At 34.5% G+C, this 25,003-nt stretch overlaps 1 protein-coding gene across 1 annotated transcript; it reads left to right on the top strand.

Annotated features, from left to right (window-relative positions):
• The first annotated feature begins 550 nt into the window (after positions 1-550).
• Positions 551-24,152, top strand: CSN5 (COP9 signalosome subunit 5). Its single transcript, XM_089234894.1, has 6 exons — positions 551-792; positions 2,666-2,900; positions 8,122-8,250; positions 13,820-13,885; positions 19,263-19,460; positions 23,778-24,152. The coding sequence occupies exons 1-6, from the start codon at positions 659-661 to the stop codon at positions 24,012-24,014; spliced, it is 999 nt and encodes a 332-aa protein (XP_089091020.1). The 5' UTR covers positions 551-658; the 3' UTR covers positions 24,015-24,152.
• Positions 24,153-25,003: the final 851 nt, after the last annotated feature.

Below are 25,003 nucleotides of genomic sequence, written 5' to 3'. Positions count from 1 at the left end.
TCATTTTTATTTAGTAAACAAATCACAAAAACACAGACATATATATACAAATACAAACATAACATAGTCACAAACATAAAAACACATACACTTTGTGACCCCAAGGGATTTAAAAGTCCTTCCAGCAGGTCTAAACGGGGGGTTATAATCACATATGTTTCAGACATATGGTCAGACATATTCCCTGGTTTTTTTTTTTGCAGGAATATGCGCATAGGTTCGTTCCACATATTAACGAAGAATCTATAAGATTCTATAGCGAAATTCTTCACTATGATATTCGGCTATATAGAATATTCTTAGATAGAATATCTATGATTTGTATATAAATAACAAACGCGTACATACGTACTTTCACATTTATAAGATCACCACAATCAAAAAAAAATAAGAATGGTATATCGTCCCTATAGAATGGTCTTTCGCTTCTATATTAGATGGCAGCACAAACCATAGCAATCGAAAAGCAGAATTATGCAAGTCATATGGTCTGAAATTAGTAATCGTTTTTTCAACGGTCAGGATACCAACCTAAAGTTTGTAAATTCTGTATAACAGCCATCGTATTGAGTTGCATAAACACGGGAATCTTGTCTTCACGTTATATTGGAGTGGATTTAAATTTTTCATTTTTAGTGGAATCAAAGGAAAGCAGAAGATGGATTCGGACATGGCTCAGAGGACTTGGGAGATGAGCAATAATATCGAGACCATCCAGAACGTGGACGACATTTACAATTACGATAGGAAGCAACAGCAGGACATCCTCGCTGCAAAGCCTTGGGACCGAGAGTGAGGGAACTTTCTTTTTCTTTGTTATCGTCCATATCCATCTTTTTTCTCTATATATTTATGTCCATTATATGCCTGTGGAAATTGACTTAGTTGTAGCTGTAAATAATGAAAAGGAAAAACCCATTCGGTAAATTATCACTATACGGTATACCGCTGTTTGGCGACTTTTTCCGCTTTCTTTTAACCGCCAGACCAGTTGCAGGAGAGGCGATAAGAACTACATAACATTGGGCTAAGATTCCGTGGAATGAATGCAGTATAATCCATATCCCTTGGCGACTTTTTTTTTCGGTGCTAAACGCGTCCGACGGCTCGAGGAAAAGCCGCCAAGGTCGTCACTGACTACGAACGCCGAAAAAAAAAGCAGTGAAGAAAACGTAACAAAAGCGGAAACCAACAATAATATTACAAATAATAGTACAAATAAATATTCTTAGTGTTAAAAAAAAAATAAATAAATAAATAAAACCCGGACTCTCCTTGAAAAATAAACCGATCCGGGCACAAGTCACTGGGTATCCAGACTCTTTGAAATAATAGTAAACTAAAACATTGATAATTCTTTATGACACTGTAAACCCTGACGGAAACATAACCCTAGTGAAACAAGACAGTGGCACGTTTAGACAACGTAAAACGAAATGGCACTCTTCAAATACTATTACACAAAAGGAGATGTCTTTCGAATAGCCTGTGTTACTAGTTCCACCTGGAATGGAAAATCTAAAAATATTACATTAACCTGGCACAATTATGGGTGCCCTTGGCGATCTACTACTTTACCGCACAGAAAACTCCGATCATATATCGCCATACGGCAATTTTCAACCAGAGGAGTTGTGTGGGAGATGAAGGTTCCATCCATCGGTGGTCATCCCAGGTTTGGTAGGTAAAGAACTTGCTTCTAACGTTCTATGCTTGGATTCGAACCCATAGACCTTGATGGTAACTTTCATAGTGGAAGTCGAGCATCTTACCATGGCGCCACTCGGGTGCTGTATGGGATGGAATGACCTGGAATGGAAAATCTAAAAAAATTACATTAACCTGGCACCATTATGCCTGCCTTGGCAACTTACGGCACCCTTGACAATCTGGGTTATGTTGCATCTGTACCGATTCTGTAAATGAAGTGACAAATTTGATTATTTTTTGTCACCAATTGATTACGTTAGTTCTTTGGAGATTTTTTAATTGTTGTTGACAATAATGTTTTCCAAGCCAAAGTGCTATCTTGATGGCATTTTCATTTCTTATTGTCACCAGCATTCTAGGTCTCGTTATCGTGTTTGTCACCAGTGAAATTTAAATGCATGACCCGCAGCATATTTACAAATCAGGTAAGTGACTTGGGGTGCTGTTTCAGATCACTTAAGAGGCCCACAGAACATTCACAGATCACTCAAGCAGCACTGGCACATTTCCAGGTTTAAGTGGCCTGCAACATGTTTTCAAGCCAGTGAAGTGACCTGCGCTCTTCAAAAGTTTGAGCACCCATGACTTGAAACAAACAAGACAGAGTTGAGGGAAAATTTTAACATATTGGAATGCGGAAAAGTTGTCAGGCTGATCGAAAACTTTGACTATAATCACTGATTATTGAAATGTTTGTTTTTATTAAAATATTCTTAAAAAGATTATTAAAATATTCTTAAAAAGATTATTAAAATATTCTTAAAAAGATTATTAAAATATTCTTAAAAAGATTATTAAAATATTCTTAAAAAGATTATTAAAATATTCTTAAAAAGATTATTAAAATATTCTTAAAAAGATTATTAAAATATTCTTAAAAAGATTATTAAAATATTCTTAAAAAGATTATTAAAATATTCTTAAAAAGATTATTAAAATATTCATTTTTTTCCAGCCCTCACTATTTCAAGGACATAAAGATTTCGGCACTTGCCTTATTGAAGATGGTGATGCATGCAAGGTCTGGTGGTACTCTCGAGGTCATGGGGATGCTTCTCGGCAAAGTGGATGCTAACACCATGATTGTGATGGACTCGTTTGCCTTGCCTGTGGAAGGTACAGAGACCAGGGTTAATGCTCAAGCTCAGGCTTATGAATACATGGCTGCATACACAGAGAGCGCCAAGCAGGTAAGTTCCTTTTTTTTCACAAGCGGTGTACTTTCAAATCTTTTGGAACATTACACTGACAGTACGATAACTGTCTGGTACTTTTCTGTTATAACCACCCGATTTGCATATTTTTTTTCCCCCTTGGTGACCACTTCTTTTACTAATTGGCATGCTTGTTTTGTTTTGGCAAATGTGCACCATCAGTTTGGCTCATCTTCTTTCCATGCAAGTTTTCTCAGAGTCAGTTTAGCTCTCTCAAGCAACCACATTTTTCTTAACTTTTCAGTTAAAACCAGAGTTTTCCCCCCTCACAACCAAACTTGGAACAGCTATAGTATAATCCGCTGCCAATTTTGGCAACTTTTTCTTTTCTGCGATACACGACCAATCCCGGGCAATGGGTTGATGGGTAGTCATATCAGTCTTTTCTATTTTTCAGATCATTCTATGAAGATGGCACTAGTTGTATTGCCATTTCTTTTACGCTTTTTGTAGATGGTTCTGTAGCTGTTTGCTAGATTCTTCTACAGAACTAGGTGGCCCTAGTCCCGCAGGGATATCAAAGGAGTTCCTATTGCAACCGTTGAACTGATATATTTTTTACATAGTTTGTTTAGATTTTGTTCTTTTTGAAATTTGATTCCGTTAGGCTACATATGCGTGTTGCTTTGTGTTCTTCTTTTGTGTGTGTGTGTGTGTGGACACTGGTTTATTTTTTTTTAAGAGAATATGTATTATATTTATGCAACAGGAAGGATCGTTCCGACCATTGTTTTTTTTAAAGAGTCTGGGTGTTTTTTATTTATCTCAAAATAGTTAATTTTCAATTTTGATACCTTGTGTTGTTTTGATGTTTAGTCCATAGAAAGTGATATTTTTTACTATTATTCTTATGCTTGTAGATTTGTGTTATTGTTTTGTTTTCTTTTCTGGAATTTTTTTTTTTTTGGCGTCCATAGTGTCAGTTACGACCTTGAAACTTTCTGTTAAGCCCTTGAACTTGTCTGTCGTTAAGCTCTTGAACAGAATTGGCAGCTGATTATACTATAGCTTTTCCCCAAACTTATATCTGTTGGGCGTTGAAGGTGTTGCTTATTTAGTAGAACTCTGGATATGAATTGTCAATCAAAGGTGCATTAGCTTCCAAGACCACATTAATTTCAGCTGTGCTAATTTACATTCAAGATATTTCGATAAATTCTGTTTAATATTTTTATATCATATTGTTCTTGTTAAATATCATGTCAACAAGCTGCAGTTTAGTATTGCGGTGAAGGCACAAGGAAAGAATCGAACCGAAATGCACAAATTTTGTGTTGAAGAAATGTGAGGATGGGAAAGCACCAACTGTCCAAAGATAGCATACCAATTGGCAATGAAACCACCCATCCCCCCCAAAAAAAACCACATCCAAACCTTGTGGCCTTTTTTAATTACAAACAGGAAGAGGGAGGTGAAGCTGCCATTCAAATTTTTATTCCCATAATTCCTACATTTGTCCAGGGCTTGACACATCACAAAAAAAAAGAAAATAATTGAGGTGTTAGACAGCTTCCACCCCGCATGGCTCAACCCATATGGAAACCCTTTTATCACGGAAGGGATAGAGCCCTGGTCTTGTCTGGTCTGACAGACAAAGGAGCCAAACATAGTTTTTTCCTAGAAAAACGGTCCCGGATGATGTTTTTTTATCTATAGACAATTTTAGGCACCAATGCATGATTATATAGGTGACATGGCATCTGGGATTTGTCTAACCCTGTATTTACCATTGCTCAGCGAAGTTGAATTTACAGTGAAAACTCACTATAGCAATACTCAATATAACAATGAATCCCTCTGCAATGATATTTTTTCCAGTCATGTTTGGAAATGCCTGTAGTTTAATTTCAACCGCCTCAACAAACCGCCAACTCAAATTGTTTACCGCCTCTTGATATAGTGATAATCCCTCTACAACATGTCTGGTGGAGGACAGCATGCCAAATACACTTGGAGTGCCAATCAACATAAATTGGGTATAAGTTAGTGTCACCTATTTAGATGGATAAGTGATTACATCATAACAGTCTCTATCAATTAAAGATCTTATTAGAAGTGTCATTTACATTGATTAAAACCATTTGGTCTGTGACGAGAGGTATGAAATTTCGAAAGTGGCAGCTCTCTTCAGTATGTTGAATGTATATGTTGTATTCACATTGTTTAGCAATACAATCTATTCTGCTTTTAACATTTTTCATGAGACTGCCATTGAAAAAAATGTTAAGCAGGAAAACGTTTTAACCCTTTTTAAGGCTATGGGACGTATTGCAATGAATGGAGTTGCATCAACGGCAGAGCCATAGCTAGAATTTTTGCTGCCCCCATAACTTTAAAATTTTATAATTTTATAACAGTTCCATAACGTGGGTGGCCACATGAGCTGCTTACATCCTCATGTTTGTACTTTCTCCTTCAGAATGTCTCTCTTTGTCTCCTTTCCTTGTCCATGTCTCTCTCCTTCTTTACCGTACTTCGGCTCCTGGTATGCGGCTGACCAGTTCTCCTCTCTGACCGTTGATCCTTTCCACGCATTCGTCAAGGAGGGCCATTGCAGATATCTTTGTTCCCACCCAAAATTGTCGCCCAGGGCAGTTGCCCCCCCCCCCTCTAGTTCCGTCCGTGATCCCCGGATTCATAATACTTTAAATTCATGCAGACAACAAATGGATTACGAGAAAACAGTTTCCACCCAGACATATTTATTTCCACAGACAAGATTATCAGTTACAGTCGTCATCATTCTTCAGTGTCCCAATTGGGAAAAGCTAAGGCAAATTTTGTCCATTACTCTATCACCAAGTAGTGTAACACTAGTCGTGGATCATGTAGTTATGAAGAAATAATATTCTGGGGAAATTTCCCAGAGTTTGCAACAACGTTGCGAACCAAAGGCATAGTATGTTACCATTTTACTGAATCCCTGTACGTGGGAAATTATAGTAAACTGCAACAGATAAAGGCCATATCTACATATTTGAGGCGACTCCTGTCTGCGTTACCCTTTTTAAGAAAAGAAGCAGAGGAGGTCTCCCAGGGATATGGCCAGGAACTCAACATGAAGTTATTGGAAAGTAACACATGAGAGTTCAGATTAGAGCAGAGAGGTGATACTCGCGCGCCATCTGGGTTGTTTGGTTTAAACCACGTTGGTTTAAACCTTTGTTTTAACCAAGTGGTTTTTAAAAAAAAAACCATTTCAGTTTTTTTAAAAAGTCAAATAAAAGTGGCCTAAATATAATTTTTTTCTTGAAAATATCATATTGGTTCATTATTAGCCAAAATTTTTCATTTTTATCACATTTTATATTCTTGGAGTACATTTTGATGGTATATCTTTAAATGGCATAAGAAGGTGTAAGTGTTTTTTTTTCAAAAGTCATAAAAGTGTCCTGAATATATATATATATTTTTCATATGAAGTATCTTAGCTATTTAAAGTTATACACAGAAGCCAAAATTTCTCATTCTTACCACATTTCCTAACCTTTGGCTATATCCCAATGTTCTATCTTTACCATATTCATGAATAAGGATTGTATCACATATCTAAATGTAGTGGTATATTGTCTCACATTTTTTCCTTCACAAAGAAGTAGCAACAGTAGTGACACCATCATGCTAGGGGCAGGTGGTCCTATAATCCAATAGACACCAGCTGTCTTTAAAGGACAAAGACTAGTGTACTAGTAGTTACATTACCTCACAGACATTTTCATTTTCTTTCCCATAAGAAGTAGCACATCTCATACTGTAGGCCTATATCTCTCAGTTTTAATATTCAATAGTTGTTTTTTTTTATACTTTCACTGTTAGGCCCAGTTAATCAGAGTTCTACTATAGTAGTAGTAACAGATTTGTGAAAAATAATTGGCTATATACAGGGTGATTATAATTAAAGTTTTGAGTCCAAAACTATACAATAAGTACTGGTCAGAATGACTTGGAAATTTGCATGGATACTCCTGAAGTAATGGAATTTTCTTTGGCAAAAGAAAAAAGTGCAAGTAGTGCAAAATGTGCAAGTAGATGATGCTGTACTTGGCCAGCAGTATAATCTATTTTGTGCAACCACATCATTTTGGCACTTCCACAGCATCAGTGTGTGGATAGAACAACTTCTATCAAGATGCACATTGCAATACCAGCAAAGCAGCTGCTGAAGACCCATTTTGACAATAACAGGATTGCAGGACACCTGGCTGGCCATCAGTTCATTTGATCTTAATCCTTGAAACTTCTGGCTGTGGGGGGTACCTCAAAATGTTCTGAACAGTGGTTGGATTGCAAACTTTGAATTGCAAGCTTCAGCGCATCCCCTATATGCTAGATGTTCCTCAGGAATATTAATGTGGGGGCGCGTTTGATAAAGGGGAATTACAAGTGCATCCACATCATGACCATAGCATACTCTTATCTGTTGTGAACAAGAATTTTTGTGCTTTCACTTCATAGCCAAAACACGGTGGACAACATATTTAACATTTCTTGAGTAAGTTTTAGTTATTTGTTAAATTACTTCGTTTTTTTTTATGTTTCCATGAATTATGAAATCGTGCAATACTATAATAAAGTTATCATTTTGCCATGACTGATTATCTCTTCCATTCTGCAAGAAAATTTCCCACGTGTTGGATGATGTCATTAATTTTGCATTTTAAAGTCTTTTTTCCCCCGTTACTTAATAAAATTATATTTCTTCAGGAATATTTTCATGTCAATTTTCAAGTCATTCTGACAATCATTTTTTTTTTTTTTTTAACAGTGAACAGTTGAGTTTTGAAATCAGAACCTTAGTTATAATCACCCTGTATATCGTAAATCATTGCTAATTAATCTTCATTATTTATGCTTCATTAAATACATTATATTCACCTAATTTTTATTAGTTTTTGCAAAATAGCTTCCTAATTAAGTATACTGAAAGTAACAGGAGAAAACATCTTTATATTATGATTAATAACAACATTACTTCGTGTACGAAGTAATCCATTGAGTTAAACAAAAAATAATTAAATTGCAAAAGTTGGTTTTTGTTAAAATATATGAAATATTTATTGATTAATTAAATATGGGAATGGCGTTAATTATATTAATAAACATTTTATTTTAATTAATTATTAGAAGTTCTGAATGATTTTTCAGAAATTTTATTGAATTTATGAATTGAAATTGATGAATTATGCAAAATTTTCAGGTAGGGAGATTGGAGAATGTTATTGGTTGGTATCATAGTCATCCTGGATATGGCTGCTGGCTTTCCGGCATTGATGTCAGTACTCAAATGTTGAACCAGCAATTTCAGGAGCCATTTGTAGCTATTGTGGTAAGTTTTGTTTTCAATTCTTTCCATTGAGTTTTATTATGAAACGATTATTGTTTATTTTTGTCATATATTTCATTCAATGTTGTTATTTTATTGGTTGGGAAACACAATCTCTGCTGAGAATAAGTAGGGTTTTCATCCTTGAACCTTCTAACTGTCCCGTAGTCACATGCAGAAATATTGTAATGTTATTTGCCATTTGCAAATTTGCTTTTTATAAAAACTGTTGTGCAGTGAAAATCCATTGGAGGTCAACTAGCATACAGCCTTAATGTGGAAGTGCAAACAGCCTAAAGCTTGATTCAACAGACCACAATTTTTAGAGACTTTCGGTCCAACAGACAATTTCAGTGATGTGATCAGGAAACAAGAATGACTCTGAACAAAATAATAGTGGCACCTATAAATTTATGCTAACATTGTCTGATCCATTGCCAGTGGGCAGTCAGCTTTTGCTCAAAGTTTGATAACAAGGAGAGAGATTTTTCTCTTTGGGGTGGTGTAGGAATATGAATGTGGAGGGGGTTGATCAAGATGATCAACCCCCCCCCCCCCTAGTGAAATATGATAATTCTTAAAATTTTTGGGATTTCTACAAGATAATATTGCAACAAATTCAAGAAAGCTTCGAGTTAAAAATTGAAAAAAGTCGGGATAGAGGGAGGGAAAACAAAAACGGGGGACTGTCATGGGAGATATATACATGACTAAATTTTGGGACATATAGTTAGCGCGTGCCAAGACTAATCATTTAGCGATTTGTAAAATTCCCCCATCCCAACAGCGAGCTCTATATCCAATCTTACATATGGGAAGAGTTGGGAGGAATGGGACACTTTATACGAAAAAAAAAATGTTTTCGTGAATTATAAATGTAATTAATTAAAATAAGAACCTTATCACTTTTGGAATAAGAAAAAAAAATGACATTTAAAAAATGAGTAATATTTTCTCTTTTATGAGAAATTCAAATTTGTAAGAATTTGTCCCATTCCTCCCTCCCCATGTGGGTGGAATGATCTAGTCTGTGAGTACGAAACCGAGACATTTTCAACACTCTAATTTTGGTGGACATTACAGTGTCACATTGCAAACTAACAATTGTATTACAAAAACATTAAACACTACTTCTCCACAAAGGGTGCAAAAACGAGTAAAACATCAGGATACCTGTCATCATCAGATGTCCCGTCTGGTATGTAGGCTACGTGATTGAAGGGCATATGCCATGAATTGGTGAGATGCATTACATTATGTAGGCCTACTCATAAATTACTGGGGTGGGTAATTTAAGTACCCTTAGTCTGATATTATAATATTTGCTTCTACGAGCAGTAGAGAAGTGGTTTGCAAACTTACTAATTCATTTTTGAATTCCGTTCATAAACCAAATTGTTCAGAAGCGAAGATCGTCGCCCCCCCCCCCCCCCCATAGGAATCAATGTAAAATTAATTATTTTCAAGGATTCCAAATATTTTCAATGCAAACTCTCCCAGTTGTGATTTACGCTCAAGTGCATAATGTAAAACCGATTGAAGTCATTAGACTAATACTGAAAATGTTTCCTCCTAGGAGAGACAATCCCAACTTTACGAGATAACAGGCTTATATCCCATGCTGTAGCAAAGGCTGAGCAATGTCTGGTTTCCTTTAATATCATCTACAATCTCTGTGTCAAACCCCTAGAAATTTCTGCCTGCAATCTGCCCACAATTCCTTCAAAAATCAATTCATTTTTCATTTCAAAACAAGGCTACAATGGGGGAGGGAGAACTGAGCAGGTTTATATTCAATAAACCATCCTCATTCAAATCACAATATCGCCCATGTAAACAGGGCTGCAGCTGTTCAAAATGGATTTGGCATTCTTTGGTTACGAAAATATTAACATGGTAAAAATATCAGTGAAATAATAAATTCCTAGATAATATCTAACGTAAGAGGGTTCTCAGCCACCTTGTTGGGCATTTTGCCTGTTGTGGCATTGTATTTGTATTATTTGTAAATTAAAAGTTAAAATGTGAAAAATAGTGGAAATAATACTATTTCATTGTGCAAGCAAAAACTTTTTGGGACAGGGCAAAAACCAGTGAAAAACCAGCCACCCTAGCTCGAGGCCTCAACTGACTTAGAATATCAGCTCATTCCTCCCTCTAGTGGATTCATAAATAAAAAAAGTCACAAACATAAGCTGAATGTCAATACTTGAATATACACTGTGTTCTGTTAATGGACAGACAATTTTCACCCTCTCAATGTGGTTTGCGACATCATGTTCCATTGCAATTTTTGTTCTTGATGCCCACTAACAACCCTCTGAGTTTGTCAGTTCATTAACAGGACACTCTGTATTCAGAATTGATCTCTTTAAATTATATTACCAGTCTAATTTACATTCAAAAAGTAATAAAATTAAAGATTACTTCATAAAATTAAATGCATTAACTTACTTTTGAATAGAGAATAATGATTTTTCTAATTATAATATAGAAAAGCTTTTTAGTCCAAAGTTTGTTAGCAATGAATGTGTAGCATTAACACTTCTATGCATTGGAAAAAACGAATTAAAGCAATTTGTGTCTACTTCTCCCACTGTCCCATACCTCCCTACTCGCCCCTACAAGTATAAATAACAGAAAAATGTAGAGTATTTCTCTTCATTTTTTTTTCATTATTGTATCAGTGTTTGAGGGGCACTTATCAGCTGCACAGAATTAGAGAGAAGAAAAGATGCTCTTCTTGAAAAAAATAAGTGACATTTTGCAGAAAGTAGTGATTTCCACTCTGACATGCAGATCGGGAAAATTTTCAAAACCACTTAAAGGGTTAAGTTTTTCATTACTTAAATTTTGCTGCTGCTTATAAAGAGATATTAACTGTGACTAGAGCGCGGATTATATGCAAATGCATATGCACTTGCATATTTTGGCCTTTTTTAGCATTAATGCATATAAATGCATAAAATCAAAGTATTTTCAGAATAAGTGCATATTTTTGAAGGTTTATTTAAGCTCTATCACTTTTTTTAAAAATAATTTTTCAAACAAATAATTGCTCAGAATATTTTCATAACATTTTTATTTTTTCTGCAGGTGGGATTTAGTGAATTTATAGAGATGTTTGTATATAATACTGTATTTTCCAAATATCAACCATTTTACAAAACTTGTAACCAATACATTTATTGGTTGCATTTTCAAGTTTTATAAAAGTACTTTTATCAAAAAAAGCTAGAGATATGCCAAAAAGTGTTAAATTTGTTCAGAAAAATTGATGAAATTGTTTTGTCACTGGTATTTCGTTATTGAGCAGCTACAGCAAAGAAATTCAGAATGTGTAAATAAAAACTATGTAGAGTTATTTGCATATGCAGTATATAGTGTACATATGTAGGTATATATTTTTTAAATGAATATACACTAAGAAATGGAAAATATTCATTTTTAAAAACATCTCTTTTCTTGCATGATTTTTCATGCATATTTTCTCAGTTTTGATACATATCCTGGAATTATTTTTTTTTTAATTTTCCAGATATGCTTTTTATGCACATTTTGGGTTTAAAAAAACCAGTGTTTTAACATTTATAGTGCTCTTGATATAAAATGTAAGAAAAGCCATTACTGTAATGGTTTAACAAAAGAAGATAATAAATAATCAGAAATTATATTTCAATTCTTTCATAACATCGCAAGGACCAGAATATGAATACTTCAACTGCTGTACACTAAAAGTGTGTTTGAGAGCCATGTTTCTGCCATGAAGCTGGGCTATAAGAGAGCAACTGGATAAATTAGCAGCAGAGTTCTGATGTTCATTCATCCATTAATGCACACTAAAGAAGATACTGAATCGATACACATGGATGTAGAATGCAGCTGGCCTGCATCATAATGTCATGGCTCCCAATCACTGTCTATTATATTGATGCAGGGCACCCACTTGTCCTACTTTTCGGTAAAATGTCCCACTTGTCCTACTTTTCCATCAAATCCTATCTACCAAATTTGTGTAACAGGTTTTATTATTGAGCAGGGAATCATTGAAATATTGCTAAATAGTGCAAATGCTGTAGATTGCAATTACTGATCCTGCAGAAGCAGAAATTGTATAGTTTTCAAGGTTGTGGGGGGGAGGCGTATGTGAACCACTAGGTTTATTAATTTTTCATTTGCTTAGTTTGAGGGTTCAACAAGTAGAGTAGTCATTAAAAACTTCGGTCTGAATGGAAAAAATAATTTTGTATTTATTTTTTATGGTCTTGGACAGTAACTGTCAATCATCATTCCAAATTATGGTGCACATTTTGTGTATAGGTGAAACAACAGTTTGCATTACAAAGCAGTTGGATACATAGGCCTATTCTACGTTTGGTGATTCTGATACTATCCAATAGCATTTCATTGTCTTCTGTATTTTCAGGGCATGCAGGCATAAACAATGTATACAATACTCAGCAAAGAGCTAGAAATGAAAGTGCTTTAATTTTCAAAAACAATTACACTGGTATTGAACAGTAAAACGTAAACAAATCCCTTTAAAAAAAAAGGATGGCAATGCAATTGACTTATTTACATCGGAACTTGTAATTTACATATTTTACACACTGTGCTTTTGAAAGTGGTCTCGAAGGAACGTTATTCTTAAAAATCTTACATGCCTTTGTTACTGTCCACTTCCGGACTATGTTACTGTCCACTTCCGGACTATGTTACTGTCCACTTCCGGACTATGTTACTGTCCACTTCCGGACTATGTTACTGTCCAATCACGTCCGGGTCACCACTGTTACTGTCCACTTTTATTGTATCATCGAGAACATAACATGTTGAATCAGCGTTATCTTCAGGTCTGTCTAGTCACAAAAAATTCTCTCGCGCAGTCCCCGCACTTGGCGACCGTTGGCCACAGTCTTTGGTGAGCCGCCGCACCTTCATAATTTGCTGTACATTGTCGAAGAGAGTTGACAGCTTCGACTGAGGAAGACTTCAAAAAAATGTAATTTATGATTTGAGGAGAACAGAAAATAATTTTCTGTGGTTGCTAGTGCATTGTTTTGGCCAAAAATTAAATAAAAAATTTAGGATTTTTCTTTTGTTATGCTATGATTATGTTGTTTAAGGGGGGTACCCTGCCCCATCCTACTTTTTGGTCCTACTTTTTCTAATTTTTTGAGTGGGAAGCCTGTTGATGTAAAAATTGCATTGAGAAGTATCAAAACTGCATGCTCCAGAGTCTCAATCAGCTATTAATTCTTACCATTATGAATCTCATCAAAAGATTAATTCCCCCTCTCTCAATTTTTCAGTTTTCTCTTGTGTTTTATGTGCAATCAGGGAGACAAACTTTGTTGCAAACTATAGTTGCATGCAGGAGCATAATGCTGACTGTAAGGTGTTTTCTGCTCTACTTTGGTGAAAAATATTGATGTTTTGTGAATTGAATTGGTATAATTCCTATTATAAGAGTTATAATATAATTATCTATCTCATTTTTTACTTCATGTTCATTGGATATTACTACCTTATGATTTCGTTTCTTAAAGTACTTTTTTTTTTACTCTTTCAGATCGATCCTGTTCGAACAATATCTGCTGGCAAAGTCAACCTTGGTGCCTTCAGGACCTATCCCAAGGTTTGATTTCTATTTTTTCTTTTATCAACATGTCTATCCTCTACTTGGGAAAGTTTAATACACAGATTCTCTCACATGATACGTAATTCATGGCACATGTTTTTTCCTTTGTTCATTGAAGTGTTGTTTTTTCCCTTGGAGTCACTCATATCAGATGTGTTCTTTCAAGAATATGATTTTTGTTTAATATGATCACTGTCATATGATCATAATGTCTTTGTTGAAATGCATTTTATATAAGATTTTCATAACGTGATGGCATATTTACTTGAATACAATATTTTTAATGTTTTAATGTACCAAGGCTAGTACCATAGTAGAAGCAGCAACAATAAAAACCAAGAAAAAAAATCATTCTGACAGAATTTTTTTTTTGAAAAGGTTTCAGAAGGTAAATTAAACTACTGTATTATCGTGTGTACAGGGTATGGAAAAAATCATGACTTTTTTATTCAAATCAGATTTGGTTAATTTAAATCAGATTTTTTTTGATTAAAATTAACTAATTGACTGCTTATTAATTAAAACAAATCTTGTTAATCATTAAGAATGCATATTTTCATATCACCTAACTGTTTTTCTTCTAATTGCTCAAATTTAATTAAGCATTAAAGAATAAACTGCAAACAAATTGCAAGCAAACAGTACGAACACCAAAAATCTGTGTTTATGTAACATGAAAGGTCATTGAGCCCAAATTAACTTCATGGATTAACATTTTTTATAGAGAAAAGTGCTTTTATTAATGAGCCCCCCACTCATTAAAGTGAATGAGTGGTGGCAACTCAGTATCACATGTATATAGCAGGTATCTCAATTCACTCAGTCAGGGGTGGGAACTCTGCGCCAATTGTGCCGCACTACGCCAAAATTAAAATCTTGTGCCATCCTGCTCCAATAGGGTATTTTTGTATTTTTCTGCGCCAAATAGCGAATTTTGCTTCAGTATGCCCGGAATTTCGGAAAGGACGTCAAAAAATTTTTGTTCCTGCTTGCCGCGAAACAATTCTTTCCAAAAAGAGTGTGTTTTATTCCACTGGCTTTCCATCGCGAAACCCCAAAAATATCCGTGATCGTGCAACTGAGGATGGTTTGCCCACGACTGCCCAAAGTCTTTCAGCTTTAAAGTGCAAATGTGAGTCAGTTTCCGTTTTAAAAAAAAAAAAGTCACCACTGGAAGCAGCAGAAATTACTGTGGTCGATCGCCATTGCGTCAAATCCCAAATCCAGATGTTTCGGGGTGAAAAAATATTCCGCGAGTGAAAAGAGCATGTCTGCCGAATTATGATTGCTAATTTAGAAACTTTGCCGAGTAACAAGTGTTAAATTGCCAATGTTGCAGAATAATAAGTGTTAAATCGCTAAATAACGAGTAAGATCGCCAATATCGCCAAATAACGAGTGTCAGATCGCCAATCTAGCCAAATAATGAGTGCTGAATCGCCAACCATCGTGTTGATTCTTCCGAAATTCCCTCCCATTTTGCAACAATTTCTCTCTGAGTATAAACAAATTGAAAACTTGATATAGAAAATTTATAATATCTATAAAGACTGAGAAAAAAAATATTTTTTTTGTGATAAGACTAGAAAATGTTTAGCCCATTTGAAGGGCTGCTGTTCTAGACAGCGAATAGTGCCCGGAGTAAACAAAAATCATCTTGAATAGACTGGTGCGAAAATTTTTATGACAGGCGCTCTTTCAAACAAGGTGTCAAAGGCCTGAAACACCAAAAACAAAAAACAAGTTGATGAAAAGATGTTTGATAACAAATGGCAGTGCAGTTGTTCTATTTTGCAAAGGGGTGAGGGTTAACGAAAATATTGTTGTTAATTTCGCTGCTGCAAAACAGCTCAGAATCCTCAATTTGCTGCTCCAAAACTGCTCCGAATCCTGAATTTTGCTGCTCCGAAATGGACTTTGTCACTTCCCACCCCTGCTCAGTGCACAACCAAAGGGCATCAACTGAATAAAACAAATTCTATTGACAAGATTGTTTCTTGCATAATTAATGGATGTGTTTTTGGCTTGCATGATGTTGCTTAATAGTTTACACTTTTTTATTCTATTTTTATTTGTTTTTTCATACTTTACTTGAGTTTTGATAAAAATGCTAAGTGCAACTCCTTATATTTTTATGCAATTATTTCCATGCACAAAATCCAGAAATGAGCGAACTCAAAATTTTAATGCAAAAAGTCAAAAGCCCAATGACATTTATGTTGGTACAACATCTATTATTTTGAATCAGCAATTAGGGCATAGAATTCAAAGCTTCATACCAAAAAAATAGTTCCTCTGTTTTTTAACTGGAAACCCTTGTGCTACATTGTAATGCATTAAAAATACTTAGTGAGGTTTAACTAAGTGCAACTCTCTCTCCCTCCCCCCCCCCCCATATTTTTATGTAATTATTTCCATGCACAAAATCTAGAAATAAAACAGTTTTCTTTCTGCACTGTATCTAGGGTTTAAGTTCAAGTCTATATTTACCACAAAGATCTTCTATTCATATTTTAATTAAGAACTTTGCCACCTATCAGTAACATGCATACCAAACCAGGTTACGTTTACTTCAATATCATTGACGTTATGTGAAAAAAAAATTTAAATTTTGTGATTTTAATGCTGATTTAAATTGGCATATTCTGCGTGTGTGAGCAGACTTTTTTGTTGAAAAATTTGTTCCTTAATTTAAGGGGTTGGCTAATACACAGGTGTGTTTCTGGAGAGAAAAGTACCCCCACTTTACCAAATCTTATAGTTACGTAGTCTCCGCACAGATAGCTTGCAAATCCGCTGCATCATTGATCTAATTTAGATGATGTCTCTAATCAGCAGAGTAGTTTTTGTAGCTATAAATGCGTTAAAAATCATTAGCAAGATTTTTGTAGCTATGTTCAAACCCCACAGAACTAATGATGTTAAATATAAATCAAAAACATTATTGGCTTTGATAACCGGTGGACTCAATTTTTTTACAAATGTGTAGATGTTATTCACTTATCACTGTTTTAATAACAGACTATCTTTTTATTCTATTCGAGATAGGTTTCCGTCTCATACAGTGTCCGTCTTAGGTTTCACTGTATTAGCATCTAAGATATTCTATGTATGCTAGACAAAAAACGAAAATGCTACATGCATTTCCCCATTTTTTTTCATCAAATTGTTGGATGCTCCATGTTTATCCTGCTGAAAATTAAGTGAGCACATTATCGGTGTTTCATGTGGTGGAATTATTGGTGTTTTTTTTTTTTTGTTAATTATCTTGTCATTTGGGTGAAAATTATGATTATGCCAAGTTTTTCTGAAGAAAGCCAACTTCAATGGTTTTGAAGTGATTTTTTATTTTAATAAGACAAGGTTCTCGTACAGTCCTTGAAAGTCCTAAAAAAAGTTAATTTCCAGGTCTTTAAAATTCCTTGAAAAAAAAATTTAAGTTCTTGAAAATCTTTTTTGTGAATTTCACTAATTTTTATCCACCCCCTTAAACTATGTTCTGCTGAGAATTATGAGACAATGTTCAAAACAGGACATATGATCACACATACCTGAGATATTTCAGTTTTAAAAAAGCATTTCTTAAAATCTGGCAGCAAAACACTTGGATTAAGATATTGCTTCAAAATATTTCAAACTATTCAATTAATGTATGACAGTTGCATATGTGTTGGCTGACCATATTTCCTTGATAAAAATACAGGAAATTGGGATCCCAAGTAAGGGAAAATCACCAGTTGTCAACAAAAAATGACGATAAAGGTAAGCAAAGTTGCAGTTATTGCTAAAACTGGGAAAAATTCCCCAAACGCAGAAAAAATGAAGCACCATTGCAATGAAGCAATGGGGCGAAAAAGTTTAAACATGACAAAAAAATGTGAGATGAATTTTCATATTATTTATAGATTGGGAAAAAAATAATTCAACTTGATTGCAGTAAAGAATAAAAATTCAAAAAGGCATATAATAATTACAAACAGAATATAATTCCTGTATATTTGTGGAAAATATACAGGAAATAATGGGACATTTTTGTAAAATGTCGGGATGGCCTTTCTGCTTAGATGTTATTTGTATGCTAAAAACTACAATGTCTTTTTTAAAAGCATGATCTTCAGAGCTTTATATTGTATTCACATGTTGAAATGAACTGTAATTATATTTAAAAAATTATATACTGGTGTTCTTTATGGCAAATACCAATCAATATAAACCTAAGTACTTACTTCCGTAATTACTCATAAATTACTTCCTCTTGAATACTCGTACTCCATCAATAACTTACCGTTATCCCAAGTTTCTCAAATCAAATTCCTTAGTGTCATAATCTCAACCAACCTACGTTGGAACAAATATGTTGACTACATTTACCAGTTTAAACTCCAAACAAGTGTCTAAACAAACTTTTCTTCCTCTGCCACAACCTTAAACACTCCACTTGGGAAATTAGATTACTCTGTTACCAAACTTATATCTCCCCCGTTCTTTCCTATACCACTGAAATCTGGGACCCCTACACCTCTAGTAATATAGACAAACTCGAATCAATCAAAATAAATTCACCCGATTTGCTCATGACTGCTGGTCATCTTTCGTTTCCATGTCCGAACTTAAAAACAAACTTCATCTTCTCCCTCTTTACTCTTCACCTTATTTTTCGATTAACATTGTTATATAAAATTTTCCATGGTCAATTCAACATAGATACTTCTGGTATCTTAGCCAGAGTTTTCTCTAAAAGACTCGACCATTCCTTTAAAATAAAACCTATTTTTGCTTCCACTTGACTGCTTCAAATACCACTTCTTTCCTCATACCATTGGTGAATGGAACAAACCCCCAAGCTCTATTGTCGAATCACCCACTATCACTAGTTTTTTGTCCAATATCAAACAATATCTTCGTCATTTTCAATCGCATCCTCTTCTAGGATAGTCCCCAGGGCCAACAATATTGTATAAATAAGTAAATAAATATAAATTTGTAAATTTATTATTATTAATTCATTAAAATTAGAATTTCAAACTCAAAATTAAAAATAAGTGATTCTAAATAAAAGAATCAAATTAAGTTGATTTTTTGAAAAAAAATCATAATTTTTATCAATTGGGATATGAATCTCCTTGAATTTGGAAATTTTGTCTGAAAAAGTGATTGAATAGCCCTTGAATGGTTATTACTTTCAAAGAGTATGAATCATGTGAATAATTGTGTATTGATAAAAATCAATCTTTTTTTTTCTTTTTTTCATATTAGGTTAGCTTTTTTAAGTTAATTTTTATAGTCGGTTGTTTTCATGTTTCCAACCCATGCAATAAGCTAGTTCACATTTAATTATCTGTTGGTAAAAAAAATCAATCTATATTTCTTTCAGGGTTATAAGCCACCCGATGAAGGTCCATCAGAATACCAGACAATTCCTTTGAATAAAATAGAGGATTTTGGTGTGCATTGCAAGCAGTACTATTCTCTGGAAGTCTCCTATTTCAAGTCTGCCCTGGACAGGCGTCTGCTGGATTCTCTGTGGAACAAATACTGGGTTAATACTCTCAGTTCTTCCAGCCTCTTGACGGTCAGTGCATAGTTTTTCATTCTTCATTTACAAAAGTTACAGGATTACATTCGAACACATTTAATGCATTCTATATTTAGCTAGCAATGATGGTTGTTCAGACTCCCTTACCCTTCTTCCCTTCTGATTAGAGATATAAATTTATCTGTAAAAATCTCTTTTAGAGAAATATCTCTGGAAGGGCTAAAATAATAAATTACTTCGTCTTAAGGATTTAATTTGTGAATGAATGGTTAAAAAATATTTATAAAATGCTACTTATATTCAGGAATAAGTTTAAAAAGAAAACAATCTATAGTAAATGGATTTCATAAGTAAAAGAAAGCTGTATTTTGTTTGAGTTTTCTACAATCAAACTTATACAGGGTGAAAGTGACCTGTCCTGCCAAACAAAAGGGAGTGACGGACGAGCCCAACTGAAACAGGAAACACCCTACCAACCCTGCCCTATCTCGAAGTTTTTGAGTTATAGGGAATATTTGATTATGGAGAAAAAAATGTATCAAGTCTGAAAAAACCTGAAATTGGGAAGTTTACGCAAGCTAAGCTCATATTTGGAAAGGGACAGAAAAATCCTATAGAGTGATGCTAATTCCATCAGAATTTAGCCTTTTCCCATAATACAACATGGAAATCTGCTTTCATCAAAGTTGATATTCCATTAAAATTAAGAATTTTTGATTACAGATTTTTTAGAAAAAAATCCTATTAGTTGACATTCTTTTCTATCAGGTTACCTGGATTTATTGGTGAGCTACAAGCGCTGAGAAATTGGCGAAGTGCAAAATCAAATTTTCGCTAAATTCTACTAAATGTCTACTTTGACAACACTGATTTCAGTGCCGTATTTCAAACAAGAGGATAAATTTCTCTTGAATTAGACACAGATATAGTTTATTGTTGGATTTTTCGAAAGCTGGGGTATGGACAAGTTTTTGGTAAATTTGACCTATTGCAGCTAGAAGGGCATTTGTAAAATTGGCAATTAAAATTTTGGCTACAATCAATTTTGAACTTCACAAATCTTTCAGCTCTTGTAGCTTGCCAATAAATCTAGATATTCTGATGGAAATGGTCACCTTATAGGATTTTTTCCTGTTTACAAATGTGTGTTTAGTTTGTGTGTATGTCTCAGAAACTTCATTAATTTGGGTTTTTCAAATTTGACACATTTTTCTTCCATAATCGAATGTTAGGGAAAACACCCATACAGAGCAGCCGTAAAAAACGCCTTGGTGACTGCATTTAAGCAACTGGTGAAGACATGACTTTGTTTACTTAGTGTTTATTGGCAATCATTTATCAGGGGACCTTGGTTGCCGAAATCCCTGTATAATTGTTATTGTATTCCATTTACAGTCATGCGGCAAACACAATAAGTTGTTTGTCAGTAGCTTTATACTGTATTTTGACGTTTTTTTAATTGTTTCCTCTGAATAGATATGTCGTCAAAAAGAAAATATAAAACTGCTTTTAAGAGTTCATATACATGAATGAGATTATCAATCACTGATAGCATCCACAAAAGGAAACATTTATGTTCTATGTACAGTATGTAGATGTGATTTTCCAGTTCTGCATGGAAAGAGTGACAGTGAATTATATTTTGCTCAGGGGCAATACAGGACCTGCCCAGGAGGGGGGGGGGGTGGAACTTTTTCTTAACTAATTAAAACAAATTGTTAATTTTTTTTCCTGATTGGGTCTATGGGTGCGGGGTTGGGGGTACCCCCCTCCCGGAAGAATCTCTGAATTCCAAAAGTTTGCACGTCTGCAACCTGTTCTTTATGGGAACTCTTTCTCAACTGGCGCTCCCTTGGGGCTCTGTGTGCACTTCCAGGGACTGCAAAGCCACTCGAGGAAAATAAAATAAATCAATAAATTGTATGGATAAATAAAAAATAATCCTAAAGGGTTCTGCCATATAAATTATACACCGGAAAGTGCTCTGCTAGTCAGAACCACAGCATTAGAATATCAGAATCTACCAAACTGACAATCAGTATAGTCATCAAAGCATTTTTCCTGCAATTGACAAAAGCTCGCAAAATTTCCCATTAACTTCACTTCTAAAACATTAAGAGAAAATTACACTTCAGGTGTTTAAAAGAAAAAAAAGCTAATAGCACTCTAAAACACCTACCTATCATTCAGATATTTTGGATCTTTCATTTTTCTGTAGTGTGAGTTTAAGCAAAGATGACTGTGAATTAGACTTTGTTCATCACTCTGCTTATGGAAGCACTTAGAATTTGCACACAAGACCAGATATGCACTCAGGCTGTTAGGTTGTACACTTCTGGCACATCTCACTGTAGTAAATTGCTCATAGCGACTAACCAGAGTTGTGCTTGATTTAAAAGTAAGAAAGAAAATCACCTACATAGAAGATGTGCCATCAGAAGAGATTCTTGCAGAACTGACCAAGCTTCCCAAAAAAGATTTTTTTTTTTGGAAAACTATATGCTATAAAGTCTTCAGGAAATCTTTGTGCTGTCATGTGGTAGGAAAGAACATTGGAATGAGTTTGGGGAGATATAATATTATCCTATAACACAAAAAAGCAGCCAATTTTGGGACCTGAAAATCTGTGGGTCTTGGATACGTGTCCGGTTTTCCCATGGCAGAAGCAAGCTCCGCATTCAGGTCTAAATTTAGCTGCTTTTGTAAACACAAATGATTTTTTGGAAGTCAAATTTTTATGACTGATGCCAGCAATAGTTGAATTATTGGTTTGCCATTTTTGAACAAATTTTTGGTGTTTAGTTACTCATGCATCAAGATTTCCCATAACCATGTCTATCACAATATTCATATAGAATGAAGTACATTCTTGGATGGTGGAATAGGATCCTAGAGCTGAGAGGAGGTAGATGATTATTAAAATTAAATCTTGTCCATTTCTAATGAACTTCTCAGTAATCTTTTAACCAGCTAACAAATTCACGTACTCTTAAGTTAATAATCCTATTCCACCTTCCACAGAGTCTGGAATATGCTTTATTCCACGCAAAGACATCAAAAGATGTATCATCCAAACATGGGGGGAGATCTGGATGTATGAACAACCAAATACCAAAAATGTGTTCAAAAAGGACAAACCAATAGTTCACACAATTTTGATTACAAAACTTGCCGCATTCTCATTCATAATTTTTATCAGAACTTCCAATGATTTTGTCATAAACTTTAAGTAATTCCAACTATTGATGCCAGCTTGGTCAAATTTTGTGGATCATATCAAGTATCAAGAAGAAGTTGTTTTATATGTTCCATCAGATAGCTCCGGATTTTGTTTTGATTCAACAGATGGCCCTGTCAATCAACTGCCAATTTAGCTCAATTGATACAGAAGAACTCTTATTCAACTGGCGGAACTCCCCTTTTTTTCAAATTTCTTTATTGTTCTACATGATGTTCTGGAAGATGGCTCTCCACTGTCACAGTCGAAAATCATGAACCAATGAAAGAACGAATAATTGTATATTTGTTTTGAAAAACATGTTTTTTTATTTAGCAATATTAATACTCATTATGCTGCTGAAATGCCATAGCTAATCTTGTTGAATACATGTAAGAATAATAATATAAATAGATAACTTGATTCTTGATTCATATTGTCTATTCTCGAATGTTTTGTAATGGTAATGAGAATGAGGGTTGAAAAAGAATTTAACTGAAATTTTAATATTGCAATTGTCAGAGAAAAATGCCAAATTCACTGATTTGACATTAAAAAATCTGGCATCCTCCAGACTTGAGGAGCACCAGATTTTTGAAAATGCTAGATTTTCTGTGGTTATATATGACTGAAAACAGTTCTTCAGAAGTTCAATATTATTCTGAATAAATTCTCATCTCCAAACTCATAGAACCACAGAACTTAAATCTCTCCAAGGACCGCCCCCCCCCCCCCCACCACAAACAGTTTGTGGGCCGCTGGTTAATATAACCACTGACATACACGAAGATTACATATGATCATAAGATCCCCAATCCGGTTCCGAACTTTGCAAATGTGATCCAAAATCTATGCTGGAAATCTGAATGAATCGTTATCAGTTCCCAAATTTTTGAATGTCAACCTATAATTTCGTTTGCAAGTTTTCAATTCAGTTAATGTTAATTAACTTGTTTAATTGCATTTCCAATGATCAGGAATTGGTTTAATATGCAATGTTAGTTTGTAGTGGAGAACAGTATCTCCTGTCTCTGGGAAAAGTGTTCAAACCATGTCATTTCATTTGAATTTTCAAGTCAGTGTGTTGAAATATAAATAAATTCCTGTGATTTATTTATTTCTTCTTCCTTTCACAGAATGCTGACTACACCACTGCTCAGATCTTTGATTTGTCTGACAAATTGGAGCAGTCTGAATCGCAGCTCGGAAGGGGCTGCTTTGTGCTAGGTGTTGATCCGCACGAGAAGAAGACTGAAGACAAATTGACCAAAGCAACGAAAGACAGTTGTAAGATCACCATTGAAGTCATACATGGATTGATGTCTCAAGTTCTTAAGGACAGGCTGTTCAATCAAGTGAACCGGAAGTATTAAGTTCTCTGTGTTCTTTTCAAATGTTTGTTGTATAAGATGTACTATATATATATATTTGTGTGTGAATGTTATAACACATTTCATTTAACTTTGGAACTCGCTAAATCTTTTTCGTAATAAAGGATTCAGATGTATTTAGTTTTCATTCTTTTATATTTAAATCACTCTGATGTGTGTTTCTTGATGATTAACTTGTTTGTAAAATCATCATTTAATTTGCAAAAGATACATTTTAACATGAAAAGTACGTCTTAAGAGAAATTGTTGTGTAGGTGTCCCTCACTTTGCATTACTGATTGGTTCTGTGGTATAATTTTTCCACAACCACTCAACCGTCAACCGATTTTATATAATTATAATTCTTTAAAATCGGTTGAGTTTAACATAGGTGAAGTAGGAGTTTTCTCTCTGATGATAAATGCAAGCCTGTAACTAAGCCGAGGCAATTCGGGCCTCAAGCCGAATGGTGGGCCTCACAAAATATGTATACTTATTTTGCATTTTTATAACCTTCCCAAAGAGTTCAAAGAAAATGTCTTCCTGTGGCATCGAGTAGCCACGCTAGGACCATGGATGAAAGAATGAAAACTTATCACCCATGAGTAGTGTTATCCAAAAAAATAATTTTGAAGAGTAATTTCATTCTTCTTCCGAATTATAAGGGGTATCTGTGTAAAAAGAGGAGTATTATTATTACTATTATTATTTTGTATTAGTGAGAAATAATTCTATATAAAAATTATCTAAAATTTTGAATGATTAATTGAGGAGTATTTTCACTCGACAAAATTTGGAGGAGTAAATTCAAATTTTGATGCATGAATCACACTCATCTAGATGCATGTTGGCGAATGCCCAATGAATGAAAGAAAAATTTAATGAGCTATTTTAAAATTTGCCTCAACGGCTGTGCTTCTTGTCTCATTATGTTATGTCATCAGGATTATTCTATACCATAGTTTCCCAACCTTTTTTGTCCCATCACCCCC

Source organism: Pholcus phalangioides, unplaced genomic scaffold (genome assembly GCF_987345545.1).
Source record: "Pholcus phalangioides strain wild (caught in Gottingen) unplaced genomic scaffold, Ppha-v1.0 ptg000008l_1, whole genome shotgun sequence".
NCBI lineage: Eukaryota > Metazoa > Arthropoda > Arachnida > Araneae > Pholcidae > Pholcus > Pholcus phalangioides.
Note: the sequence above shows the minus strand (reverse complement) of the source record. Positions and strands in the feature narration are given on the sequence as shown.

Coding starts and splice junctions, on each gene's coding strand:
- CSN5 (XM_089234894.1), top strand. CDS start 659: ATGGATTCGGACATGGCTCAGAGGACTTGGGAGATGAGCAATAATATC. Junction 793..2,665: donor GCAAAGCCTTGGGACCGAGA/GTGAGGGAACTT, acceptor ATTTTTTTCCAG/CCCTCACTATTTCAAGGACA. Junction 13,886..19,262: donor CCTTCAGGACCTATCCCAAG/GTTTGATTTCTA, acceptor TATTTCTTTCAG/GGTTATAAGCCACCCGATGA.